This window comes from Scardinius erythrophthalmus, assembly GCF_964197995.2.
Source record: "Scardinius erythrophthalmus genome assembly, chromosome: 25".
In the NCBI taxonomy this organism is placed as follows: domain Eukaryota; kingdom Metazoa; phylum Chordata; class Actinopteri; order Cypriniformes; family Leuciscidae; genus Scardinius; species Scardinius erythrophthalmus.
This window is the reverse complement of record NC_138245.1, coordinates 29,769,493-29,787,891: the sequence shown is the minus strand read 5'-3', so window position 1 is coordinate 29,787,891 and position 18,399 is coordinate 29,769,493. Positions and strand designations below refer to the sequence as shown.

The window sequence follows — 18,399 nt, the reverse complement described above, 5'->3', positions numbered from 1 at the left end:
CTTCGGTAAGAACAAAGTCATGATGATTGCGCTGGGTAAAGGACCGACTGACGAATACAAAGATAATCTGCATAAAGTATGTCAGTGCACGTCATCAGTGATTTAATTGATACATGATGAATGATTACACAAATTGTATGACTTTTTTTTTTTTCTACTACATTGGCTTACTCTGGCTAACACACAGTATATAACTGACTGACTGAATGCTGTGTTTTGTTGTACAGCTGAGCAGGTTTCTCAGAGGTGAAGTCGGTGTTTTATTCACAAACAAAACCAAAGACGAGGTGCAAGAGTAAGTAATGAACCTCGGACACCAGTTCATATGCTTACTACAGGGTTAGGGTAGGATTAGGGTTTGGTTGAGGGTTAGTTGCATGTAATTATGCATAATTTACTGTTATTAAGTACATGCAACATATGTAACCAGGACACTGTAAAATAAAGTGTTACCATGAATTCTAATAAAAACTCATGTGTTCTTCTTTTCATCACATGTTTGTTCTCCCGCACAGATATTTCAGTGAGTTTAAGGAGATGGATTACGCTCGAGCGGGAAGCGTAGCGACGATGGCAGTGACGCTGGACGAGGGTCCGCTAGAACAGTTCCCGCACTCGATGGAGCCTCAGCTCAGACAGCTCGGCCTTCCCACGGCTCTGAAGAAAGGTAAACCATTCCTTCACTGGAACAAAGCATTCGGATGAGGTTTTCTGATGTCATTTTGACAAATTCATACTCATTATTGCAGTGTTTTTTGTATAACAAGACAGAATGCATTAATATAAATAAGAAAAGAAACCGTAACTGAAATCTAAAATGGTCTATTATCAGTGGAGCATAAGTGTACTTGAAATTGCATTGGACAAAAAGTAGTGCGCACTAATATATCAATCCATGTGCAGGTGTGGTGACGCTGATTAAGGATTTTGAAGTGTGTAAAGAGGGAGACACACTCACACCCGAACAGGCTCGAATTCTGGTGAGTTTGTGTCATTAATACACTGCTAAAAATCCTATTTTTGTTCAGAATTAGCTTAAAGTAGTTCACTTAAAAATGAAAATTCTGTCATTTACTCTCCCTCAAGTTTCAAACCTGTATGAGTTTCTTTCTTCTGTTGAACACAAAAGAAGATATTTTGAAGAATGTTGGGAATTAGTCAGTTGATGGACCCCATTGAAGGAAAAAAAAATACTATGGAAGTCAACTATATTTAAGTTGTAATTACTTGCACAGTGTTGCTTCTCAATATTTATTTTTAGATATTTTAGCTAGAAAACAGGACAAAAAGACTAAATTAAAACTTAGTCAATTTTGAAATGTATTTATTGCTGAATGGCTTATTCACAAATATCACATCTTTTTATTTGGATTGAAATGCATTTAAAAAAAAGTCCTTTTATTTCATTATGGAAGTTTGTTTCTGCCATGGAATAAAAAATAAAACAGGTAATCGCGAAGTCAATGAAAGGGAAAAAGTCTGAATTGTGAGATCGTGAAGTCGCAATTACCTTTTTTATTTTCCGTGATATGCTTCCGTATGTCCCAAACTAATTGGGATTCAATGTTAAATTCTTAATAACATTATCCTAAACCGATGTATTTTTGGCCTTTCAAATCAGAAACTCTTTGGAAACGAGATGGCGGAGTTCAAGCTGTCGATTAAGTGCATGTGGGATTCAGAATCCGGGGAGTTCGAGAAGCTAACGGATGGAGACGTCGAGGACACCAGGAAAGAGACAGCAGATGAAGACTCAGAGGAAGGAGAAGGGAGCGAATAAAACCTGGACTTTTTTTGCCATGAACATTTGTTTGTTTTGATCCAACATTTAACCTGTACAATGTTTTTATTGAGTGTTCTTTCAGTCATCTGCACACTGTTTGTTTCAAAAATACTGGAATACAAGGTTCTGCATGACTGTACTGAACAGAGAGAACGGGACTGAGGCAAACCGGTGATCTGTGTTATTCTTACTGTTAAATATAAGTTATTTAGCAAATTTAAGGAGGAAAACAACGCAGTGATCCATCAAGACGCCTTTATTGCATTCATTTTATTGCATTCTCATGTAAACGTGGGGAATGTAATACATTAAGTACTGGTGAGCTCAGAAAGAGGTTTGATTTTGTCATTGTGTTTATTAGGAAGCAGGTCCAACTCTATCACTGTTGTGTCACTTGATCATAGAAAAATAAAGCGATTTCTGTATTAGTTCTTCTAAATCAGGCTTCATGTTTTCTCTAATTGTCACGGGCTGTCTAGCGGAAGTAGTTGGGACACTCGTGGGCCACTAAATCCCAGGCGTGTTTGAAAGCGTCCACGACTTCCTGTTTCAGAGGACCTTCTGCTGCTGCCGTCAGGTTCTCCCGCAGCTGATCCATGCTGGACATCCCGATGATCACCCCATCCCCCTCATCCCCCTGTAAACACATGAAATATCTCCATTTAATGAGTTGAGTAAATTTAGGAAATCTGGCTGTGGTCATGATGCTAGTCAAATGACCGACAAACAAACTAATGCATTATGACAGATTGCAAAACTTTTTTTTGGAAAGTCATTTGATTTAGTCTCACTTTATATATTAAGTGTCTTTAACTTATGTACTAATTGCACTAAAATTAGTAATTTGATACAATGCATTAATTAATATGCATGCATGTTTGGACGTTGCACTTATTTAAAAAATGGTTACACTTTATTTTAAGGTGACGTAGTTGCATCGTGCTTACTCAAATCAGTAATATTAATTAACTACATGTACTTACTATTGAGTTGAGGGTTACATGTAATTATGCGTAATTTACTGTTTTTACTATAGTAAGTAGCATATGTAACAAGGACACTGTAAAATAAAAGTGTTACCGGTTTTAGTTTAGTGTTACTTGTATTTATGCGTAATTTACCGTTATTACTATAGTAAGTACATGTAGTAATGTGTAACTATATCACCTTAAAATAAAGTGTAACCATTTTTTAAATAAGTGCAACGTCCAAACATGCATGCATATTAATTAATGTGACCATACAACAAAACCTATAAAACATACTTTGCAAGACACATTTTACTGACCAATTGATTTTTTTTTTTTTTTATGTATGTAGTAGTTAAATGCACTTAATATAAATTGGGACCCTTGATCTTATGTGGACCAAATTTTAGTATTAATAAAATCTTGTATTAGTAGACCGTAGTCAGGAAAGATGACATATTTAATTTAATGCGGATAAACAAGGGATAGACGTGCAATCTTTACAGCGGCACACACTGTGTAAAGGACCTTGATCATGTAATTCTCACAACTTTCAATCAATATGTTGATATTAAACTGAACACACTGTATTCTCTCCCTCACAGCCTGTCTTCCTTTGTGTCAGAGATGTAATATGGCACTACCCTGATTAAGGTCTGTTACAAGGGGCTTTCAAAGACTCGGTAAACATCCTCAATAATGCAATGTATGAAAATGTGCATGATATGGTTTCATGATGTCTCCCACCTTGAGATGAGAGTGATGATACATCCAGCGAATAGCGGCTGATGTGAGAGTGGGTTTCTCTGAGCCGTACGCTTCTTCCAGAGCCTTCTGTACGCCGTCGATGCCTTGGAAGCTACTCTCCTTCCAGTATCTGAAACACACATCGTGCCCCACAAACATGTAACACTGATCACATTTAAAGGGGTGGTTGATTATGATTTGACTTTTCTAACTTTAGTTAGTGTGTAATGTTGCTGTTTGAGCATAAACAACATCTGCAAAGTTACAACGCTCAAAGTTCAAAGCAAAGGGAGATATTTGCTTTTGAAGAAATGGCTTTTTAAGGACTACAACAAACGGCTGGTAGAGACTACACCACATTCCTCCCGGGTTAGTGACATCACCAACCCTACAATTTACATAAACCCCTGAACACAATTTATAGATTATCAAGACAGAATATGCTAATCAATGACTAGAAGATAACTACACATGAGCTACATAAATTCATCAACTAACCATTCAGAAATGTCCTGTTGCTTCTACATGTTGTCACTTCTTCCTGAGTCTCTCCATCATTGTCTGACTCCGGTTTGAACATAAAAGGCTAAAAGTTTTTGAAATTTTCAGTGCATGTGTGTGTGAGGTAAAAGCTCTTGAAGCTCCGCCCCCTGTGCCGGGAGCAGCAGCTCATTTGTATTTAAAGGGACAGACACAAAACGGTGTGTTTTTGCTCACCCTCAAAAATTGACAATTTTTACATGCTATATAAAAATATCTGTGGGGTATTTTGAGCTAAAACTTCACACACACACTCTGGGCACATCAAAGACTTATGTTATCTTGTGAAAATAGTATTATACCACCCCTTTAATAATAGTAAAGTCTTTCTGCCCAACTAACTAGATCTAGAGATTGAGCTCAGATAGGATTGAAAGAACATGAATCACTGAGTGAGTTATGATGATAATGCACCTGTCCCTGTAAGCTCCAGCCCAACTGTTCCCGAAGAAGCGACCCGCGGGCTGAGTGCCGTCTTTATCTTCATAGTGATATTTCCCAGTGAGGAGCCCACCTGTGAGAGGAGCAGAGTCAGAAGTGCTCCAGATCAAATATGAGACACGCAATGTGTGAAGAAATGCATAAAAGTCAAGTGACAATTCCCTGGATTTTACTTGCGCTTAGTATGTATTTTTGCGATCATTTCCAATCAAATTACGCAAAAAGTGTGCAAAAACCATATAATGCTAGCTAGGAAATGAGTATTGACAAGACTAGAGTTGATCTCATATCCAAAAATGTTTAAAATGTCATTTACAGTGCAAAATAAGTGGTGATTTGAGAGCTTAGTGATAGAAATGAAATTTGTGGGTTAAAAAATAGACAGACAGACAGACAGACAGACAGACAGACAGATAGACAGACAGACAGACAGACAGATAGACAGATAGACAGACAGACAGACAGACAGATAGACAGACAGACAGACAGACAGACAGACAGACAGACAGACAGACAGATAGATAGATAGATAGATAGATAGATAGATAGATAGATAGATAGATAGATAGATAGATAGATAGATAGATAGATAGATAGATAGATAGATAGATAGATAGATAGATATGTGTGTTGACTTTTGGTCTAAAATTCATTAGGAACCGATTTATTGTGTTTGCAAGTATATTTAAAGCAATATTAAACGCATTACCTGCCAGGGGATTGTATGCATAGAAGCGGATGCCAAAGTATCTTAGACACGGCAGTAGCTCAGTCTCCACCTGTCGTGTGGTTGCATTATACATGCCCTTCAGAAGAAAACACCAACGCTGATCATTCTGAAGTAATACTCAATAGCAGTACTTCATTTAAGATCTTAGTTCTGTACTAGTCCTTAGACATAGACTGACATAAATCTATCCATCTATCCACTTACTTGATATACAGTAGGGATCACCCAGTTATTATGTTTGCAGATGCTGCAGATTTCCGCCACTTCCCATGATGCATAGTTTGATAAGCCCAGCTCTTTGAATTTGCCCTAAACATCAACACACAGCTTAGTTTAGTAAAGGCCTTGAGTTGTGTCATTCTGAAGGCTTTTGTTTGTGTCATTCTGAAGGCTTTTGTTTTCTAAAGACAAGAGAAATCTCGGTCAGATCAATAACTCGACTGATTGTCAGACATTTATCAGAGTACAAAGTCTAGATCTCTTGAGCTGTACTGTAGAAGTGTGTGTGTGTAACGCACCTGCTGATGGAGCCGGTTGCAGGCCTCGAGTGTGTGTTGGACGGGGTTCTGGTGGTCCGGCGCGTGCAGGTAAAAGATGTCCACACACTGTGTGCGCAGCCTCTTCAGAGACGTGTCCAGCTGATTCATCACACTCTCCGGTCTCAGTGTTTTCCCCTCCCAGGGGTTCGCTTTAGTCGCGATTCGAACTGTCAACACACAGCGAACATGATTCAAAATATACTCCCTTTTAGATTATGTGACCATACAGGAATAATAATCACAGGCATGAGTGAAAATATAATTTCATATATTATTATTATTATTATTATTTTAAATACCTTATTTTGTATTGTTTCTTGTCATTTTTAATCCCTTTTTTCTTGTTTATTGCTGTTTGACATGTTGTTTAATATTATTGGTCTCTAAATTAAAACAATAATAATAATAACAAATAATAAATTAAAATACTAAATAATTAAATAAATGATAACGAATCATTACAATAATACACAACAATAATATAATAATAAATAACAAATTATAAATACAAAACATCAATTCATTTTATAATTAAAAATGTTAGCTTTAAGATAAACAATAAATTGTTATTTTAAGGAAAAGGTGTTTTTGTAAACAAACAAACAAACAAACAACAACCCTGAGAATATTAATTATTTTATTTTGGGAGTGTCCTCCAAAGATATTTTTTTTTTGGATTTGAACTTTTAAAAATGATTTACAAATAAAAGCTTAATTTTGTCTTTTTTATTTTTATTTATTTTTATTTGATGGTCATAAAGATCTTGTTTTTTTTATTTGATTTAATTATTATCATTGTTCGTTATTTCATTAATGAAGTTAAATGGAATCAAAGAGTGCCACTTAAAACTGATAGGCTATTAAAAAATTTGAAAACAATATCTAAAAGTAAAAAATTAAAAACAATACGACCTAAACAGCTGTTTACTATGCACAGTATTTTAGTATTTTTCTGTGAATATTTTCTTATATATATTTAATATGTTTAGTTCTAAAAAAAAAAAACTTTGATCTTACAAATAAACATGTCACGTGCCATGTGTGTCATGTGATCTACATCTACCCACTATAGCTGCAGTGGTCACTACACAGTGCACACTGTTGAGGAATCTCTGTACCTGTTGTAGGGAGCTTCATGTCTCCTATGATGGTCTCCGCCTGTCCGTCATTGTACATGAACGCAGTGTCCAGCTCATCGTGCCCGCGCTTTAAGAACTCCTGCACCATCTGCGCGCTCGTGTGCGCGTCTGCGCGTCCACCAAACGCCATGGACCCCAGCAGGGTGACGGGGAGTTTGGACTGAGACATATTGCGGAGTTGGTTAAAGTGTAATGTTTGTTTTTGAATTGTACGGATTCCGTGGCGAACTCCACTCACGCCTCTTATGAAAGCAAAGTTCATCATAGTAAATTTCCTGTAGTGTGGAAAGCACTACCAGGGCGAAGGACGCGCGTGGACTGAGGGACTGTGGGGAAAGTGCCCGATCTGTGTCGAAACGTAGAGGAATGCATGCAATTGGTCAACATAAGGAGGTGGACATTTGAAAGTTCAAAGGTCATTTGCATCACCTTTGTCAAAATAACGATGTGTTTTTTTCAAATATCACTTAGGCTACCAATCGTATAAGCACATGAAACTCTCATTGTATCCTGAAGATGTCAGCAGAATACACACAACGAAACCGAAAAACGTAAATGAACATTTCCTTTTGTCAGCATCAAAATTTGATGGGGAAATTATATATTTAAGTGTGAAACTAAAATTAGTTACAACTTTATTTTAAGGTGTCTTTGTTGCAATTATACATTTAAGTACTGAGTAATATTAATTAACTACATGTACTTACTATAGGGTTAGTATTTGGTTTGGTTTAGGGTTAGTTGCATGTAATTATGCATAATTTATAATTAATATAGAAACTACATGTGTGACAAGGACACTGTAAAAAAGTAAGTGTTACCCTAATTTTTCACTATTAAAATTAGCATTATTTAATTTGAACAGTCCTGTAGTGCAGTGATTCTCACCCAGGGGACATCAGCAAACTTTATGGTCAAAATATAGTAACATTTCTATATTCGTGACGTGAAGTCGTGACAGTTGTGTGAGAAATGTTACGGAAAAACTCTTATACTAGGATACATTATGCAGATGTATTCTTTCTTGACATTTTTGTTCCACAGTGTAATAAGTATTTATCCCACTTTTAATGAATTCTGTTAAACATTCCCACATAAGATTCCTGGAGTGTCACGTCCACATGTCCTCAGAATACAGCAGATGTTTTCATAGGTGTGTTTTAGCGTGTTAAGCACATTCTGATCATGGCAGAGGCGTTGAACCCGGTTGGCATTGACCCCTAGAGGAGGATCAGTGCTGCTAGGGAATGTTTTCCGGATTCTGTCGTGCCAGATTCCCTGATCCCAGCGCTGACCTCACGTCTGTGACCCATCATCCTCTGCTCTCAGCTGTGGCTCGGCGACCCCTCGACAGTCCTGTCCTGTGAGAGAATAACTTCTGATGCCACGTGGTAAAGGTTCTGTTTTTAGTGTAAGATAAATATATAAAGTGGCATCCCAAAAAGTTTTTATTATTAATGAAAAACACCTGCAGTTATTATGCTAATAATATTGCAAATTTGAGGAAAGGTTGAAGTGGAAATGCTGTTTATAATTAAATCACTATTTTAGAATTGCCTTTCAAATAACTTAATATGTACAGAAATCATTTTACTATAACTTTGTTTGCAAATAAAAAATGTGTAAATATGCTCTCTCAGACTTATATAATCCATTATATCTCCATTGCTTTACATTAGAAGCTGTTCAAGATTGCAAAGTGACCTTCATTTGACTCTGAAATCTGTCTAATGGAGTGTTTCCTCTGAATTAGGCACTTTGAAGTGTCGCAGTAAATCAAGCTGGAGTAAGAGATCCTGAAGGAGGTCAGTCAGCTCTTCTGCTGCTTTAGGTTGTTCCCGTATTTGTCCTGTTCTTCTCAAAGGACATTCCCTTCACTGCTCCTACAGGAAGAGCGAGTGCCCTGAGGGCATTTGGATCTCAGCTGGTGTGTGAGGTGGATCTGAGAGTTTTCTCCTTCTGTCAGTCCTCTCCAGAGCGCGGATTAATATGGACTCAGATTAGTTTGTTTTAACATTTTAGGTGTGTTATTTAGGTGCAGGACTGCGTATGAGGATGGATATGTTATTTTATTCTTTAATCATTCTAATTCATGGAATTAATGCAGCATCCCGTTCTGGAAAAGACCTGAAGCCGCACATGTGAGTAACTGTCTTGGAGATCTTTTGCGCGCGCTTAGATTCTCATTATGAGCTGCTTAACTTTGAATACCACTATAAATAATGTATTTAATGAACGAATAGGGCTATATTTCTCACATGCGTGCTTATATTATATCATATCACTTTTACGTTATTGTAATTAATTACATTTGTATTAAAATTGGAGACTCGCTTTGACGCGTATAGTTGTTTACGCGTATTAATTAAACACGTGGGAGACTGTGAGTGTCAATCTAGCTAACAGGGAACGGTCGCAGAACTTTGGCCAACGTTCTGCTAAGGTTCTTTCAATGTAATGAGCAAACATTCTTCCAGTAACATTAATAGAACCTGCGTTTAAAGTTGTCTGGTCTTTATTTACGTTCTATAATAACAAAAATACAATTTCTATATTTGTACGATCGTTCATGGAACGCTTATTTTCTAAAACATTTTTAAACGTTATTACGTACTACTTGTTTTAGAACGCTTAGAGAACTTTTAAAATGGAACGTTTCTTTAATGTTTGCAAAAATTGAACGTTTTGATTGTTCAGAGAACTTTCAGAAATAATGTTTTCATGGCAATCATAGTAAACGGGAAACCCATTGAGTTGCCTACCTATTTTTAGTGCCAGTTTAGAGCATTTCTCTCCCTTTAATTGCGCCATGCATTAATATGAGTGATAAACAAAAAAATAACACGGCAAAGGACAATTTCACGTCTCTGACAAAAATGTATTGCCAATAATTCCACACATGAAAATAATTGCCTGGAGGTTCAACTGTAAACTGACTCGTGGAGATCAGTCTATCTTTGAGGAAATACATAGAACATTTTTACAGAGTGACTAATATATCAGTCTGGGAATTTAAGATGTAAATCATGCATAGCTTGTCATCTGTTCGTGCAGAGATGATTAAAATGATTTACTGGCTTTTTCTCATTATTTGAATGATCACTATTGCTCAATGTGACATGGAGTCTTACAACTTGTTCCCCTGTCAGATTCATTACAGTTTATTAAAACCGCATGATTCCAGCTGACTGAACATGCAGGTAAACGTGTGTGTGTGTGTGTGTGTGTGTGTGTGTGTTATCTCCAGGCCAAATGTGTGTGCAGAGAAGGAGGTGAAGCTTGTGGCCCAGATGCAGCCGTGTGTCCAGACCTTCACAAGGATGGTTAAAGCCTGGAAACAAGGATGCCAGGGACAATCCTGGTGCATGGGCTACGAGAGGAGGTGGGACTGATATTCACACATAATCACACGAACATAAACATCATGTCTGATCAACCAACTGTACAACCATTCTGTGCTATATAGCATGCATATGATGTGTATACAAGTTTTCCCACATGCATGCATATTCAGATGATGCTCTACAGCTGGGTGATGTATCCCACAATGCAATGTGCTCAACTTTGCCTTTTCATTTACAGTGTGATGAATGAACCACAATCTGTTTTGATATTGCTGAAAAAAAGTGATTTCTTTTAATGCAAAAGCACCTGAATTAAAAATGTGAAAAAGCATTTCTGACATGCACATGCGGTCTGCTTGAAATTTTTATTGTTGCACTACTGTTTCACGTACTATAAAACATTAGTATCCGGTATAAACCACATGCTGTGCAGTATGCACTTGTTCAAATCCGTTTCCCTTATTATGCAGTAGTAATGGTGATGCTGCCTTACCAAGCATTCTGAAGCGTCTAAAATAGTGTATTTTGTTCTCATGCTTTACAGTATCTTTGACTCTTTTAAGTGTAAGGTGTAGTCAAGCTCTTGACGAAAGCAGCAATTTGAAAGGCATCTCCAGAGGCTCTCGCATACCTACAAGATAGAAGGCAAACGCGTGAACTCGCGCTCTGACAGCCCTGTGTTCCTCGCACTGGCTCGCTTTCCTCCGTATAGTTAGCAAGTACGAGACCCAGGCCCTGCAATTACATGCGTTAAACAAAGAGCGCAGGGTTACGATTCTGCAGGGCTCTAAACTACAGGGAGCGAGAAACCCTTGCAGAAAGCGTCATTAAAGGCTGGATGAGAGAGAAGCGTTGCTGATTACAGAGCTCATATGTTTGTGTTTTCACACATCGGAGCTCATCCACAAGCATCATCTCTCTCATTCACAATGAAAGGCCTTTATTAGCTCAGAGAGAACGCTGATAAACACTAAAAGTGGCTGATGACAGACTGACAGAATGTGTATACTCATAAAGAATGTTTAAGGGTTTTAATCTTTACCTGTGTGCTAAATGGAAATATAAAAGAAACCATGCATATCCATGTATACTGAAAAAATTATTCGTTGAATTTAATAAAAAAAAAATTCGTAAGTGGTTGCGTTCAATTGATTTTACCTACATTTAAACACATGCATTAAGTTGAACTTAATCAATTTTAGTTTGAATTTGTTAAATTCAACGAATCAATTTTTTCAGTGTACATGTCTTATTTTTCTTTTCTTTTCTTATTTTTTAAACGATAGACTGGTTTCTTTTATGGCTCATGTATTGTACAAGAAATACGTTTTTGTGGCCTTCAGTTTACATTTACGAAGACGATTGCTGCTCTAGTTGATCTGTTTCAGTTACATACAGTAGTGTGCAATCTAAGATATGCATTTTATTCGCTGAATACATATGTGTATATATCGACTTTTTGACCTTTTTGCAATTCTTAAAGTGTGTTTTATACAGTTGTACCATCCAGTGTTTGTCTGACAGAAAGTCATTTTTTTTTGCACCAGTAGAGTGTGTGAGACAATATAAAACAATAAAGATGCTAAAGAGATCTTCCTCTCTCCTGTTCTCCACAGAACGGCTTACTACACTGCATATAGACAGGTGTATCGACAGGAACACCAGACGGTTTACAAGTGTTGCTCAGGATGGTCCCAGCTCAACGGGGAGGCCGGGTGCCTGTATCGTAAGTCTCCTTTAAATCTCATGGGATGTAACAGCATGTGAACATCAGTGACAGAAATCCATATTTATGCTGATTTTTTGAGGGAGTGACTCCTGAGTTTGCAGCTATAGAGATTTTTAAAGGTAGAATAACAGGTGGAGTGTTAGGCCCCAGGTGATTAATGTTACAGAGTGGTGTAAATGTGTCCAGATTATAGATCAGAGAATGCTCGAACGCTAACATGAAGGTTTATGTATCTTTCTGCAAGTTTGTAGATGTCAAAACACGAGAAGGAACTGATCTCACATTCCATCGTCCCCTTTTATAACACTAACAAAAGTGGAATTAGGAAATTAGGGTCAAGATTCGCTCTAATCCTCTTGGCTGTGGGTTCTGTATTGTTTTATGGATTTGGATTTATGTAGAGTTGATGTATTATGGTGAAATTTGCCCAGAAATGTCCTCAAAAACCTCATGATGTGAGGTATCATCATTTAGTACAAATTATGCGGTGCAAATTACACACCACGTTTTAATCCTTAGGTTTGGAGGTTTGTTCAAACGATTGTAATAGTCATGCTGGCCTCAGCAACAAAGCACTGATCTCACTTTGTCTGAATTTGTTTTACTTTCTAAAGCCAGAAGTCCCGGTCAGTAATTGGATTTCAGCAGCTCGTCCCGTCTGCTGTCTGCTCTGGGTGGGGTCTCGTAATTTTCATTGTTCTGGTTACAAAAGAGCTCCTCTAATTGTTAGGCAGCGAGAGACTCTGGTTTGTCTTTTTTTGTGCCTAAATGGAGCAGATGGGAATCCTTTGATAGGATTTTATAGGACGGTCGTAGTCTACACACCCTGAGGAGGAGAAGCCTATAGCTGTGGACCCTGTTATACTCACAACTGAGCTTTTTTGGGGTAAAAAGAAGTTCAAAATACCTTTGCAGAGGTTTACTGTTAGCGATCATTCAGGAGAGGTGTTTAGATGAAGATGTTTATATGCATCTGATCTAAGGCCTGGTTTATGGTACTAAGATGCGTTTTGGTTGATCGGATCACAAGTAAACGAGGCAGACACATTCCCGTTTACTCCTGGCGTTTTAATCCGTCTCTTTTGTCCACTCTCGCCCACTTCTGTCCTGATTTCTTCGAGGGGTGGGTAAATGTATGGGTTTTTTCAGATCTTTTGACCTAATGGATGAAATAAGCTCACGCAATTTACATATGAACGCACACGGAGACGACGGACAAACATACAGAGAGCATCAGCTTTAGTTTCTGCTCTGACAGCCGCAAGACCAGCCGAACGCTGTGAGTGTGTGTTAGAGATCAGGAATGGTGAGCATGTTTTTCACTAACTCATTTGGCATGCATGAATATGAGGTCGAGAGAGTACAGTCCGTTCAGCTTGTACCGTCTAGAGTTTTGTTCATGACATGTTCAATGTTTTGTCCACTTGATGATCCACATCGTCAAATCAAAGCTGGCGTCAAAGGTCCATTGGGTCTGTTGTTCTCATTTGGATAGAGAATTAAGGTTCCCAGAAGTGGTTTTAAGACTCAGGGTCACATTCGGTCAAAACTGTTCCTCGTACCCAAAACCCCCCGAACTAAATCCTTCTCTAAAATCAAGTTAATCAAGTTAACATCCACTGATGGTTTTCATGGCGGACTCGTGGCGGCTCGAGTGGTCTCATGCCAGAATGACTGACAGTTGCACAACAGTTTATCCCGCAAGTTGTGATTTTCTCCGGGGTTTCATTACTAGAGCCGACACAATCCTCAAAGACGCCTTTGTCTGTCCGAGAAGGTGAAACGACTCATTATACCTGCGAGATTTAGGCCTTGTCCCTGATCCAGCTTTGGTTTGTTTTTAAACACACCCAGCATGCATTCCTGTACACCGCTTAACGTCTTTTCCTCTTCTCTGGAGGTATCTGTGGTCTTCAAACTGCACGCTTGGCTTTTATCTCTGCAACTTGAGACCTGGAAGCACTTTAAGAAATGGGACTAAACTAATCACTCCTTTTTCTGAGCCACTGAACATGGACAAAACATGAGTTGATGCTCACACCAGAAATCCCGCCGTCTGACTGGCACACGTACTGGCGTCTGTCTTCACAACCTTTTCGTTCAGCGCGATCCACTGGCCGGCTGGGATGGACCATCTGGACGCTGTTAGATTTGTAGTGGCAGTAAAGTGTGTGGCAGTTTGGGACTTGTTGAGGAGTTGAAAGGTCGTCTCCGAGGCGTTGCCGTCATACTGTGATTTGCTTGACAAAAGGAAGCGTGCAGTGATGCTTTTCTTCACTTAAATGCTAGTTAGTCTAATGTAGCGGTTAGGGTTTTCTTCTTGACTCTGAAGCCTCCAGTCATCCAAGACTTTGAAGGTCTTGAAGATGTTTCCGGTACTTTGGCTGTAATGACAAAGCTGACAAAACTTTTTCATTTACAGAAACTAAGTGGATTTATATTGTAATTTAAGTGTCATTTTAATATTTATAGAAATATAATACATATATTTATGACAATATTTATTTAAAAGAAGTAAATTAAATAATAATAAATAATTAAAATAAATACATTTTCATAAGAAGATTTTCCATAAAAATCCATAATTGCAGAATTTTAAATAACTGAATGTTCTTCAGGGTTTACACTTTTAATTGACTTTACAGAAAATAGAAGTGGTAATTTAAATGAGTTTAATTAAATATTATTTTAAATATTAGAAATTATATGTATGACAGTATTTATTTAAAATAAGTAAATAAAATAATTATAAATAATTACATTTAAGTTTCAATAACTTAATGTTCTTTAGGATTTACAACTTTTCTAGTCTTTTGGTTTTAAGCAATTTTTACCCAATAGTACGTTTATTTTTATATTTTCAGTTTTAATTTTTTAATTTTGATTAGTTTTTTAAAAACATTTCTAAATAGCTTTGATTTAATTTTTAATTTATTTCATTTTTAGTAGTTTAATTTATTTGTATTGCTTCAACTTCAACTTAATTAATTAAATTGCCAAGTCAACATTTGTAATTTAATTTAATTTAATTTAATTTAATTTAATTTAATTTAATTTAATTTAATTTAATTTAATTTAATTTAATTTAATTACAAATGTTGACTTGCCAATAAAATAAAATAAATAAAATAGTAAAATTAATTTATAGAATATTGGAGAGCTTGACATAGCTAGAAAAATCTACTGGTTCTCAAATATTTGGTCTTAGGGCCCAGATTTTACACAATGGTGACCCAATACAGAACCGAAAATTGTTTATTGTACAAAAGCAAACACAAATGCCTTTAAACTCAAACATTAGAACTGGTTAATATGACCATGACCTGCACAGACACAACGTGCAAAATGATTAACCTGGCATTGGCTGAGTGGATTTAGTACAACGTAAACAGCAGCAAACACACACATTACAGTATTTATAGTATGAGTGTCTGGTTTCGAAATGCCAGTTGAATTTTGATGGTTTGATGCTTTTGGGAGCCGATAATTCACTGCATAAAACAAACTGTGCTCAGCATACAAACCATATTGTTTATTCTTGTTACAAATGAGCATGTATTTAAAGTAGTCCGTGTAGTTGTGTGCTTGTCAAGGATGAGTGCATGTCACGCAACCTGTCAATGTGGGCGTCTGGATAACTTCTACCAAGTGATAATGACTTTGTGCCAAAATACTGAAACGTTTTATTAGACACATGACCTTTGGCTTCAAAATGGGTGTAATTTCTCCTCTCTTTTAAAAGTTAAAAAGATAACTTATTTTGCTATCCAAACGATGCACAATTTTTAATGCATTTTTAATTATTAGCATTTTGCATTGTTTTTCCCTGCTTGACCTGACAGTCTGCAAACCACCAGATGAAACTTCTTTGAAAAATCATTTTTGAGATTTGCATCACTTTGCAGAACTGGAACCCATAGAATAACACACATTAAGGCTGCTTTCGGAGAATTGCTTTGGATTTATTTAGGACAAAGAAATTCTGTTTCTCATTCTAGTCTGTAAAACTTAATCTTGAAGCTAGTTACAACTGGGCTCTTTTGGGGTGCGCTAACCCTGTTTACTTCTTTGTTTCTCAAGTATACCAATTGACTCAATGACTTTTGATTCTTTTTTTTGTAGAAGTGCCTTTGGTGCTTGAAGCGTGCTTCATGAGACTTCCTTCCACTTTAACAAAACGTGCACTTGAAAATCCTCTTCTTTTCATTACGGAGCAAAAGTCAGAGTTTGAACAGGAAAGTTGGGAGCAGAAAGGGGCCAGTTATTTTGACTGATGCTGACAAGGTGATCTGAAACAGAACTGGTAATAGTGGCAATAAGGAGTGAATGGAAGCAGGTCTTTGTTGCTGTAGACGGGAATGTCCTGAACAAGGACCAGGAATGTGCGTAACTAATGTCCTGGGTGGTCTGTCCACATGACCAACGATGCCTGTTGTTACAAAGACCGTTAATTGTCCGTCCCAGGGGTAGAAATGCTGTTTCATGACCTGTTCTTTCAGATCTGCTGAGGTTTTGAAAGGGAATGTGATCTTGAATTAGTGCAGTTGTTAATATAAGGTGAAGCTCAGATATTCTCTCACAACAGCTCGTCTATACATGTGGATTTCAAGGTATTTCAGTGTTTATGAAGATTCATATCATGTTTTTTTGTCTTGATGAACATGAGTTCTAACACATTAAACTATTTTTGATATAATAATACAGCTAGCATGTTGGTTTGCTGGGATTCCCCATGCTCTTCCTCACACATGCTTTTATTATGGAATATTATGCACTTGTACTTTGCAAAAGGTTTATTCACATTAAGATATGTTGATTCTGCTCTATGTTTTGATCCTGACTTGTATTATTTGCTTTGGGTTCAGTAAAACCCCTTTTCACAATGTTTAGTTTGTAAATGTTGAATTCAGTTTTATGCATGATAGTTTTGAATGCATGTTGACAATGACTTTGAACAACTGGGCGACAGGTCTTGCTATAAGATATATATATATTTTTTTTAAATATAAGGCTTGGAAATTTGCTATATATTTTTCAAATCATCATATGACAACCTAAATGTACATATCAATGCTAGTTCATGTACTTCAGTGTTATTTTGGTATTATTTATAAACTATTATAGTATTATTAATATTTTGTATTAACTTTTAGTTTTGTAATTTTTATTAGTTTTTTTAAAACATTTCTATAGCTTTGATTTAATATAAAAACGTTTGTCCATTTTATTTATTATTATTATTTTTTTTTATTTTTTTTTGCTTCAACTTCAACTTAATTTTATACTTAATTTTATTTTATTTAGTTGCCAAAGCAACATTTGTGATCTTTATTTTATTTTATTTTATTTTATTTTTCAGTAATTATTACTTATTACAGTAATTATTAGTTTAATAACAACACTAATGTGCTCGTGTTGGTGATGTGGGTTTGAAACTGTCCCTGATAGTTAATCTAAGATTGTCCGACAACTGGCAGACGTGATGTAGGCCTACTGTCTATTTTATTTGCAAGGGTTTGGTGTTCTGACCTCAGCTTTGCACACTTCAGGTGTGTGTTTTCTTCAGGTGTTGACAGTAAAGCAGAAACACTTGATGAAACGGCATGTTCTAATGTCATGTGACCAGCATCTCTTTCTCTGGTCTCTCACAGCTGTTTGCAGTTATGGCGTGTGCTTTAATGGAGGTCGGTGTAGAGAAGCTTCTGCTCAACTCTGCGACTGTCCGGCCGGCTTCAGTGGTCCGAGCTGCCAGTACGGTGAGTCCAAACTGACCCAACAGTTTCTTAATCTCTTTTAGATTCCCTTGAATATTTGAGAAAATATTAAATGGGGTCAGCTGATATTAATGGGGTATCCAAAATGGGCTTTCAGTAAAACCTGGCTGAATATGCGGTAGAAAGGCGAATTGTTTTTTGAAATCGTTACTACCTGACTAGAGAAAACAGAGAAAATCTGCTGTTGTCTTCCGTTTTGCTAAATAGGTAGGAAAACTACAACACCCATAATGCACTGGGCATGCTGTCGTTCAAGGCCACACCTAGTCTACTCCTATTGGATAGGCTTGACCAGAGTCAAATACCGCCTTGCTTGAGTAGAAAATACTTCTTAGCAAACTTTTGGTCACAATAGTGTCGACTTGTATTGTTCCTGGGTGCAAGAATATAAAGAGTAATCGTTTAGCAGGAGTGAGTTATTTTCGGGAAGGATCCAGAGCTGTCGAATAAAAACATGCAGAAGTACAATCTGTAGTTTTCTATGGAAGCTTGTTTCCGCCACAAAAAAAAAAAAAAAAAGATAATTGCGACTTTTTATCTCACAATTGCGAGTTTACATCTCGCAATTCTGACTTTATTTCTCAGAATTGCGAGATGTAAAGTCAAAATTGTGTGAAATAAAGTCGCAATTGCGTGTTTTAAAGTCACAATTGCGTGTTATAAAG

General features: G+C 36.9%; 3 protein-coding genes across 3 annotated transcripts in view; 2 read left to right on the top strand and 1 right to left on the bottom strand.

Moving 5' to 3' along the window:
• Positions 1 to 2,222, top strand: part of mrto4 (MRT4 homolog, ribosome maturation factor) — a 6,549-nt gene extending 4,327 nt beyond the window's left edge. Inside the window, exons 4-8 of the mRNA XM_081358011.1 lie at positions 1 to 76; positions 228 to 295; positions 516 to 667; positions 904 to 980; positions 1,622 to 2,222. The exon at positions 1 to 76 is cut by the window's left edge and continues 6 nt beyond it. Of these exons, the coding sequence (XP_081214137.1) occupies positions 1 to 76; positions 228 to 295; positions 516 to 667; positions 904 to 980; positions 1,622 to 1,780 (532 nt within the window). The 3' untranslated portion in view covers positions 1,781 to 2,222. The remainder of the gene's footprint in view (positions 77 to 227; positions 296 to 515; positions 668 to 903; positions 981 to 1,621) is intronic.
• akr7a3 (aldo-keto reductase family 7, member A3 (aflatoxin aldehyde reductase)) lies at positions 2,026 to 7,467 on the bottom strand. Its single transcript, XM_081358010.1, has 7 exons — positions 6,867 to 7,467; positions 5,728 to 5,915; positions 5,414 to 5,518; positions 5,189 to 5,285; positions 4,453 to 4,552; positions 3,499 to 3,628; positions 2,026 to 2,420 (listed from the first exon to the last, which is right to left on the bottom strand). Exons 1-7 carry the CDS (start codon positions 7,150 to 7,152, stop codon positions 2,259 to 2,261), a joined length of 1,068 nt encoding a protein of 355 aa, XP_081214136.1. The 5' UTR covers positions 7,153 to 7,467; the 3' UTR covers positions 2,026 to 2,258.
• A 1,307-nt stretch (positions 7,468 to 8,774) lies between these two features.
• The window catches only part of megf6b (multiple EGF-like-domains 6b), a 64,479-nt gene continuing 54,854 nt past the window's right edge, over positions 8,775 to 18,399 (top strand). The window contains exons 1-4 of the mRNA XM_081356937.1: positions 8,775 to 9,028; positions 10,135 to 10,269; positions 11,848 to 11,957; positions 17,612 to 17,716. Coding sequence (XP_081213063.1) covers positions 8,937 to 9,028; positions 10,135 to 10,269; positions 11,848 to 11,957; positions 17,612 to 17,716 — 442 coding nt within the window. The 5' untranslated portion in view covers positions 8,775 to 8,936. The remainder of the gene's footprint in view (positions 9,029 to 10,134; positions 10,270 to 11,847; positions 11,958 to 17,611; positions 17,717 to 18,399) is intronic.

Coding starts and splice junctions, on each gene's coding strand:
- akr7a3 (XM_081358010.1), bottom strand. CDS start 7,152: ATGATGAACTTTGCTTTCATAAGAGGCGTGAGTGGAGTTCGCCACGGA. Junction 5,916..6,866: donor CATGAAGCTCCCTACAACAG/GTACAGAGATTC, acceptor GTGTGTTGACAG/TTCGAATCGCGACTAAAGCG. Junction 5,286..5,413: donor TGATCCCTACTGTATATCAA/GTAAGTGGATAG, acceptor TTTCTTCTGAAG/GGCATGTATAATGCAACCAC.